Genomic DNA, 9,417 nt, shown 5'->3' with positions numbered 1-9,417 from the left:
CACACACACACACACACACACACACACACACAAACAAGCGCATTGACACACCAATGCACACACACACACACACACGCAGAGACACACACGCACACACACACACACACGCACACAGACACAGAATTTACACTACACTTCAAATGTAAATGACACAAGGCTATAACACACAGATCACTCAGTACATCAGTGACGCTCACATTGTTGGACCAGTGTAGGCCTGACCCCCTGATACCTAACTGGTACCGGGATGAGCCAGGTGGCTCCACTATGATATACATATGTCTACATGCAGTATATATATATATATATATATATGATATACACTATGGACGCTTAATCAGTGCGAGACGGTTTGGGGGGTCATGATTAAACAACGTCTGGAGACCGGTTGGGCTCGGTATTCGTGAGTTTGAACTGATGTGTTGTCTTGAGGTAAGCTTCATCTACAGAAGAGAACAACACTCTTCTTCCTCCCAGCAAGCAATCCAATGATTTGAACACTAAAAACAAGATTTATATTTTACATCGGGGGATTGCAATCATCAGACTTTGTTAAAGTTAAAGCAGTTTTTCACTATAACTAAATAATTGCGTCATCCCCTGACCAAGGGTGTGAATGATGGGACTGTTTCCCTCATCGACACAGCTCAGCTCAGAGGGGAACCTTGGGGTAGTGGTTCTTGTTTCCAGCGTCCGTACAGCAGAGCGCACCCCTACCCAGCAGTCATGGGGACGCAGAGATGAAGCTAATCATGTTCCCGATAACTCCGGAGTGGAGCAGCTCTATCGTTCAGACACGTGTAAAGGTTAAAGCAAACATGGCCGACTTAGTCTTTATAAAACCCCCTTATACAAAAATTCAAACAGTAAAACAAGGTTCAAATCCAGCTAGAATAACTTTCAGTAAGAAACTACGAGACAGAAAAATACGAAAAAGGCGGCGATTGCAACCAAATGTTAGCAGCGGAGGAAATTAATCAAAGCAAGAAGAAAATTAAAAGTTCACAAGCAGGTGTTAAACTAATCTGGGGGCCTCAGATGACTGGATGTCATCGCATGGCCGAGCAACTCGCTAGAGGAGCAGGCGGACAGTAACTCCAAACTATAAAGACACACACAAACACACACACACGTATAGCACCAGGAAGTACTTACTGGGAACTGCATGGGAATGTTAAACGGTACAGAAGGTGAACATGTGGAAAGGAAATGAGGAAAAGAAATGAGACATCAAACACTGGTGGTTACGAAGCCTGGAGACACAAAAGAGACGTCAAACACTGGTGGTTACGAAGCCTGGAGACACAAAAGAGACGTCAAACACTGGTGGTTACGAAGCCTGGAGACACAAAAGAGACGTCAAACACTGGTGGTTACGAAGCCTGGAGACACAAAAGAGGAGCAGGCGATGACATTTCCACACGCTATCCCGCAAAGACAACGACAGGAAGAGGATCTGGGCGGCTGAGGCGAGGAGGACCAATAGTAAATAACTGAGGACAACAAAAAGGAGGTCATTAGAGCCAGAGCTCAGAGCTGACGGGTCGATGGTGGACCCACCGTTCCGCTGCGTGCGCGCTGCATGGGGTTGATGTCCGGAGACGCGCTCATGAGGCCCGAGCTCCCGGCGTAGTTCTCCCCCCAGCTGTACTGGTTGGGGTCTGCAGGCGTCAGGGAGCAGCGAGACCACGGGGAGGAGGGACAGAGCGATGAGCCACAAAGATGGACGGAGGAAAGGAGACACAGCCTTCTGGTCTGTCCCCGTTATCTCTTTTCTTAAAAGGCAGATTTTTATTATCTTAATGTTGTCATGGCAACCAGATGAGCCCAATTGGGCCTAAAGACACCATTAATAAACATAATGATCCTATTTCAATGATATACTGAATGGTCTTTCATTTTATTGAAATGTTATTGAACCAAGTGAGGAAAGAGGCTAAGCACACTGATATGTGTGCATTGGTTAAGTCTGTGTTCACGGTGGTGTGTTCTCCTCACTGTCTTCCTCTGCTCCTTTAAGGAACGCCCCGATGGCTCCCAGATATCCCTCATGCCTCAGGAACAAGGCTTGGACTTCACCCTAGATGAACACCCATAAATACGTAACATTTAGCAGCAGCACAATGCAGGTACAGTCATCTGGTTGGAGATAAGGGGAGGACCTTGTGTTTCAGGCTGCGGTCATCTGCAGTAGTCTAGATGTGCAAGGCGTGCACAAATATATGGCGACACATTAGTGCCATAATTCACTAATGTGATAAAAGATGCATTCGGGCGTATTATATTATTCTACAAGCGTAGATATTAACTGCGAGCGCGCAAATGATCTCTGCGCGCGCGCAAATTACCTCAGCGCGCGCGTAACAGCCTCTCGCGCGTAACAGCCTCTCGCGCGTAACATCCTCTCGCGCGTAACATCCTCTCGCGCGTAACATCCTCTCGCGCGTAACATCCTCTCGCGCGTAACATCCTCTCGCGCGTAACATCCTCTCGCGCGTAACAGCCTCTCGCGCGTAACAGCCTCTCGCGCGTAACAGCCTCTCGCGCGTAACATCCTCTCGCGCGTAACAGCCTCTCGCGCGTAACAGCCTCTCGCGCGTAACAGCCTCTCGCGCGTAACAGCCTCTCGCGAAAGATGTTTTTACGCTCGCTCAAATTTAATTTTGGCACTATGGGGGAGGGAACCAAGGCAGGGCGGGCTTTCCTATGATTGGCCGTTTCTGAAGCGTAACTCTAGATTCTATGAGTATAGGCGCAGCCTTTTAATTGTCGGCCTCATTGTCCTTTAAATAGCTGAAGAAAAGCTATTTATAGGGAGCAGAACGTCCGCCGGCGCCCGACTATATCTGCGAAATGCGGACGTCGTTGAGGCACGCCGCACGCGGACGTAATTGAGGCCCACGCTGTTGGTGGTCGGGGATTACAATTTTTTCAGTGCTACGGCTCACGCCTAGGGGTAACCCAATAGCGACAGCCTTAAAAGGCTGCGCCTATATACTCATAGAATCTAGAGTTACAATACGTAACTATCGTTTCAGCCATTTACTGTACAATTCAGAATTGAATGAGAGGAAGGCTGAGGAGGGCTGTCAATCAAATATCGCGCTTCCGAAACGGCCAATCATAGGAAAGCCCGCCCTGCCTTGGTTCCCTCCCCCATAGTGCCAAAATTAAATTCGAGCGAGCGTAAAAACATGTTTTGCGAGAGGCTGTTTTGCGCGCGCAGAGGTAATTTGCGCACGCGCAGAGATCATTTGCGCGCTCGCAGTTAATATCTACGCTTGTGGAATAATATAATACGCCCGAATACATCTTTTATCACATTAGTGAATTATGGCACTAATGTGTCGCCATACAAATACACTTTTTTTCTGTGTTTGTCTGCGTGCACATGTGTGGATGTATACACAGCGTGTGTGTGTGGAGGGCTGTGGTTTTGACGCTGTGCTCTGAGGTTGTGTATCGTGTGTTTCCGTCGCGGGGGGGCACAGGGCTCCGAGGGGGCCACAGAGCTCGGGGGGGGCCTCAGGGCTCTGGGGGGGCCACAGGGCTCCGAGGGGGCCACAGGGCTCAGGGGGGGCCACAGGGCTCCGAGGGGGCCACAGGGCTCTGGGGGGGCCATAGGGCTCCGGGGGGGGCCACAGAGCTCGGGGGGGCCACAGGGCTCGGGGGGGCCACAGGGCTCGGGGGGGCCACAGGGCTCGGGGGGGCCACAGGGCTCGGGGGGGCCACAGGGCTCGGGGGTGCACAGGGCTCAGGAGGGGCCACAGGGCTCAGGGGGGCCACAGGGCTCAGGGGGGCCACAGGGCTCGGGGGTGCACAGGGCTCAGGGGGGGCCACAGGGCTCTGGGGGGCCACAGGGCTCCAAGGGGGCCACGGGGCTCGGGGGGGCCAAGGGGCTCGGGGGGGCCACGGGGCTCGGGGGGGCCACAGGGCTCGGGGGGGCCACAGGGCTCGGGGGGGCCACAGGGCTCGGGGGGCCACAGGGCTCGGGGGGCCACAGGGCTTAGGGGGCCACAGGGCTCAGGGGCCACAGGGCTCAGGGGGCCCCAGGGCTCAGGGGGGCCTTGCCTTGGTGAAGAAGTTGATGCTGTAGGTGATGGTGTGCATGGTGACAGGGTGGCCCCGGATGAAGAAGCCCCCGAAGTAGACCCTGGTGAGGCTGTGCAGCCGGGCGTACAGGCAGGCCAGCTGGCCGATGTCGTTGCTGATCATGTGCAGCAGACTCTTGGCGATGTCCTCCTTGGAGAACTCTGCAGCGGGATAGGGGAACACGTCATGTGACCCAACGTCATGTGATACAGCGTCATGGGATACACGTCATGGGATACAACGTCATGGGATACACCGTCATGTGATACACCTTCATGTGATGTTATACAGTGTCACTCGTTACAGCATCATGCGATACACCGTCATGTGATATGCGATAAAGCGTCTTGTGATACGCGTCATTTGATACAGCGTCATGTGACAGAGCGTCATGTGATATGCGATACAGCGTCATGTGATACAGCGCCATGTGATACAGTGCCATGTGATACAGTGTCATGTGATACAGCGTCAGTGAGAGCGTCATGTGACAGAGTGTCATGTGATACACCGTCATGTGATACCGCGTACCGCTGGCGAGCACTGCACCACAATCATATATTCAAACGAACGAGCACAGAGGGAATGATTATTGGTCAAAGCGATGGCCGCATGTCATTCCTAAGATTCCCGATAAGAACACACGAGTTCTATTTATAAAATAACTCAACGGTCAGCACACGACAGAACAAAGGTATTGAATTACAAAGCATTGCATGCAAAAGGGGAACTTTGATAGTATCTACTGCCCATTTGAATAGAACCTTCAGTGCAAAGCATCAATTCCAGTGCAGTGGACTCCTGACAGTCTATCGGGCTCTGGCGTTCCTCAGACGTTTCCTGAGCAGTTTCTAGTCTATTCTGTGTCAATGAGTCAACCCAGACCCATGCCGACACAATAGCATACTGTATCCTGCGTTTCGGGGAAACAATGAGCTGTGTCAACACTGGCCAGCCTGAGTTAGCAGAGAAGGCTGATAGCCACAGATCTATGGACGTGTCGCCACACTACCTGCTCATGCCTTCATACAAGAGACCTCGTCCCTGCAGGCTACGGAATGAGCGTCTGGTTTGATTGGGTAACCCCTGCTCCCTCCTTAATGACGCCCACCGTCCAACTCTTACAGGTCCCACATCAACTGGAAGACGCTGAGGCTAATCGACCTCTAAAGCAGACTAGTGTTGGGCGTCTTGTTCACAGACGTAGAGGTCGGGGTTGAACCCCGGGCCGTTCGCTCTGAGCCAGACTCCGGCGGTCCTCACCTTTGTCCGTGGTGGCCGACTTCCCGAAGCTGCTGGCGATGAGGTCTCCGGTGAGCCCCAGGGACCCGTAGGAGCCGCCGTAGATGTCCTTCACCAGCATGTCCAGGTTGGTGTGCTGGCCCTTGGAGGCCAGCTGCAGCAGCTCATCGAACCTCTGGAGGAGACACGCTCACCTGAACACAGGGCCCGCCTCAAGGGGCCCCGTGGGCCCGCATCAAGGGGCCCCGTGGGCCCCACGCTACACGATAACCCCGACCCCTCAACGGCAATTATTATCTTATTTTAAATGTAAAACATGATAGACAAACAATGTCTTTTTCTAAAATGTGACCACCGTCCGGCGCACACAGAGAACAGCAGGGAGGCGCTCGGCCCTCCGGCTGAGGGAGGACGAGGTGGAGGAAGGTGCACCTTTGTTTTGGTGAGCAGAGCTCCGAGGCCCCAGAACGTTCCCCCACCGATGGAACTCCCTCCAATACGCTCGAACTTGTCCTCAGACTCCACCTGGTCGGGAAGACACGGTTTGGAAAGGGAAACTCCACTGCAGTCAACCGAGTTATCAGAGGCACTGTATGATATCACTATGACGATTATGTTAATGCACACAGAGCCAGGGGTCAAACGACTGGGTTAGTTTGCAAAAGGCAGAGGCGCATCATTCTTTGAAGAGCTCCCCTCTTCCTCCATTGTCACACTCTTCCTCATCCCCAGAGACCACCGTGGTTGGGACGATCAAGTAGGGCTGGGCGATTTGGCCTAAAAATAAAATCTCTGATTTCCTCAAACCAAACCCAATTATCGATGACGATTTTAATTAAAAATTATATATACAAGTGAAAAATCTATATGTTTTTTAAGTTGGATTTTATTTGAAGATAAACAATGATTAACAAAAGCAAAAAAAATAACACATCTCGTACTCTGCTGCTTGCCTCAGTTTAAGATGTTGGAATTAATGTGTTGCACTGCTGCTTTTGGTTGCCAGACTTCAGCCAAACTCTACACACTCACTTTTTCCAGCGCATGCAGCCAGGTCTATATTTTACTTTTTCTGAAGAGGAACAGGCTCGAAATCCTCCTTATTGGCACCAAATCCACCCTCTCTAAAATTAATAACTTCTCCACCTCCATTGACAATTCATCAGTTTCCCCCTCTCCCCAGGTCAAGAGTCCGGGTGTCATCCTGGATAGCACCCTATCATTTCAGTCCCATATCAATCATGTCACTCGGTCAGCTTACTTCCATCTACGTAACATCTCTCGCCTGCGCCCATCTCTCTCCCCCAACAGTGCTGAGATTCTGGTTCACACCCCGGTCGCATCGCGTCTGGACTACTGCAACTCTCTCCTCTTTGGTTTACCTGCTAAGTCCATGCATAAATTACGCAGTACAAAACTCTGCAGCCCGTATCATTACTAAAACCCCTCCATCAGTCACATAACACCTGTCCTGCAGCAACTCCATCGGCTCCCCATTAAATATCGCATCATTTACAAGATCCTGCTTCTCACTTTCAAGGCCATCAACGATCTTGCCCCTCAGTATCTCACCGAGCTCCTCCATGTCAAGACACCCACCCGTTCTCTCAGATCGTCTTCCTCCATCCAGCTCACCCTCCCACCTGCTCGCCTGGTTCCCATGGGGTCAAGAGCATTCAGTGGCTCAGCCCCCCACCTCTGGAACTCTCTGCCTCATGACATCCAGCACTCAAGCTCCATCACCTTCAAAACGTGTCTATCCACACAGGCCTCCTCTCTTTAAGTCAGTTGCATTCTTGGGACTAGAATGAACACACCCTTTTCTTTCTCTTGTACACTGTTTTATTATTGTGTTGTTGTTGTTGTTGTTGTTTGCTACTATGTATATTTGATTTTGTAAGGTGACCTTGAGTGTCAAGAAAGGCGCCCATAAATAAAATGCATTATTGTTACCACCCACTACAGGACCTTGGAGAAGGGGAAATGGTGGCGCTGCCCTAAATACCCGAGATATATATATATATATATATATATATATATTTCTTAAATCATCCTTAACCATAAATTTGAATTACGATTAAAAGTGGAATAATCTCCCAGCCCTACTGTCAAGCACTCTGTGGCGAGGATCAGGACTTCTCCTTCCATCCCCAGAGACGATCCAACGTTACGAAGGCCCAGAGGGAGAAGGGGGGGGCTCACCTTGATGATGGACACCCCGGAGCCGATGTTGACCAACAGGTAGGGGAAGATATCCGGGTGGGTGTTCTGGAAGCGGAACTCAGAGTCGGCGTGCTTGGTGAAGATGAAGGCCTCGTGGGGGATGTTCCTCAGCACGAAGTTACAGCCCCGGATCAGGCAGGTCATCTCATCCTCCTTATCCACCCTGAGGACAGCAGCAGGCTTACAGAGGGGCGGGGCTTACAGAGGGATCGGGGCTGACAGAGGGGGCTAGCAGAGGGGCGGGGCTTACAGAGGGGGCTAGCAGAGGGGCGGGGCTAACAGAGGGGGCTTACAGAGGGGCGGGGCTTACAGATGGGTCTAGCAGAGGGGCGGGGCTTAGAGAGGGCTGTCAGAGGGGGCTAGCAGAGGGGCGGGGCTTACAGAGGGGGCTAGCGGCGGGGCTAACAGAGGGGGCTTACAGAGGGGCGGGGCTTACAGATGGGTCTAGCAGAGGGGCGGGGCTTAGAGAGGGCTGGCAGAGGGGAGGGGCTTACAGAGGGGGCTAGCAGAGAGGCGGGGCTTACAGAGGGAGCTAACAGAGGGGCGGGGCTAACAGAGGGGGCTTACAGAGGGGGCAAGCAGAGGGGCGGGGCTTACAGAGGGGGCTAATACAGGGGCGAGGCTTACAGAGGGGGCTAGCAAAATGGCAAAATGGATTACGGAGTTTCTGGGTTTTAAAGTCGAAAAGTCAAAAAAAATTAAAAAGTATACTACTGAGTAAAATAAGAGTTGACTCACTTTAGTCCAAGTTTCTTTTCGATGAGGTCTTTAAACTTGTGTGCCCCGCCTCCCGTGGCTTTTATCAGCTTCGTGTCAGTGTTGACCAGGTGGTCCTTGATAAAGTCGAGGCAGGTCTCAATGTAGGCGTTTTCAAACTTGATGAAGTGCAGACGGGCTGTGATCTCCTCCTGCACCGAGATCTCGTACAGTTTTTCGCTCGACGCCTCCTTTTAATTGAACATGAAAGACGCGCATTGAGGAATAACATCTCACGCATCTTTTTTTCCCATTTTCTTTTAAAGACAAGAAGGAGTTTATATTTGATGCTGCCATACACCGTATAGCACGTTCTTGCTCAGCAGAATCACATTAACAGTCAGTTATTAAACTTAACCAACCTTTGCAGTATTGTCGAAAGATCGCACTTTGGCCACTTTGTGCTGGACGGTGGAGTAATATGCGAGCTTGGTTAGAGAGCCACCTGTTAAAACATTAAACTTTGTTGACACACGCTGAATAACACATGACAAAGTGCTGCAGTGCAGGACCAACAACTGGATGTTCTATACTTTAACCAACAATGGCTAGCAGGTTATGAGATGACGAATAGGATCTGCTAATGCTACTGTAGCTACACAATGTCACACTTGACCCCCTAGGTCCAATGGTACATCGATTCGATACATGAGACTATACACAGACCCCGCGTATCCATGACACAAGTCAGCGACCAGACTTTGACAGCTGAAGCATGCATGGACTAGTTCTGCTGGTCCATTCCCACTTCACAACACGTCACCTTATCCACAACAGAACGTATTCAGTGAGACACTGAGAAGAAGCTGGAGGTTTAGGTCCAAGCTCTAGAGCAGTGCGACCCAAGGGACGGCCCGTACCTATGTCAATGGCGAACCGCTTCGCGTTCTCCAAATTGCGGAATATTTCATCAGGCGGCAGCGTTATGCTTTTGTCCAAGCTGTGGCTGCTCTTCTCCACCCGATCCAGCTCCGCCATGGTGCACACTGCAGAGCCCAGACGCTGGCTGCGCAGTTTGCGTGCGCGCCGTCGTCCAATCACCAATAAAGACCCGTGACCAACCAGGCGCAGCTGGAGGCGTGCCGTCCAATCACAATTTACGGA

The 9,417-nt window shown here is 51.4% G+C and overlaps 1 protein-coding gene across 1 annotated transcript; it reads right to left on the bottom strand.

Moving 5' to 3' along the window:
- Nucleotides 1-164: 164 nt before the first annotated feature.
- On the bottom strand, nucleotides 165-9,314 carry LOC130401837 (4'-phosphopantetheine phosphatase-like). The gene is made up of 9 exons (XM_056605835.1): nucleotides 9,174-9,314; nucleotides 8,676-8,758; nucleotides 8,296-8,504; nucleotides 7,537-7,720; nucleotides 5,767-5,859; nucleotides 5,356-5,509; nucleotides 4,072-4,253; nucleotides 1,999-2,080; nucleotides 165-1,661 (listed from the first exon to the last, which is right to left on the bottom strand). Exons 1-9 carry the CDS (start codon nucleotides 9,289-9,291, stop codon nucleotides 1,531-1,533), a joined length of 1,236 nt encoding a protein of 411 aa, XP_056461810.1. The 5' UTR covers nucleotides 9,292-9,314; the 3' UTR covers nucleotides 165-1,530.
- Nucleotides 9,315-9,417: the final 103 nt, after the last annotated feature.

Source organism: Gadus chalcogrammus, chromosome 13 (genome assembly GCF_026213295.1).
Source record: "Gadus chalcogrammus isolate NIFS_2021 chromosome 13, NIFS_Gcha_1.0, whole genome shotgun sequence".
Taxonomy (NCBI): Eukaryota; Metazoa; Chordata; class Actinopteri; order Gadiformes; family Gadidae; genus Gadus; species Gadus chalcogrammus.
This window is presented reverse-complemented; position numbering and strand designations above follow the sequence as displayed.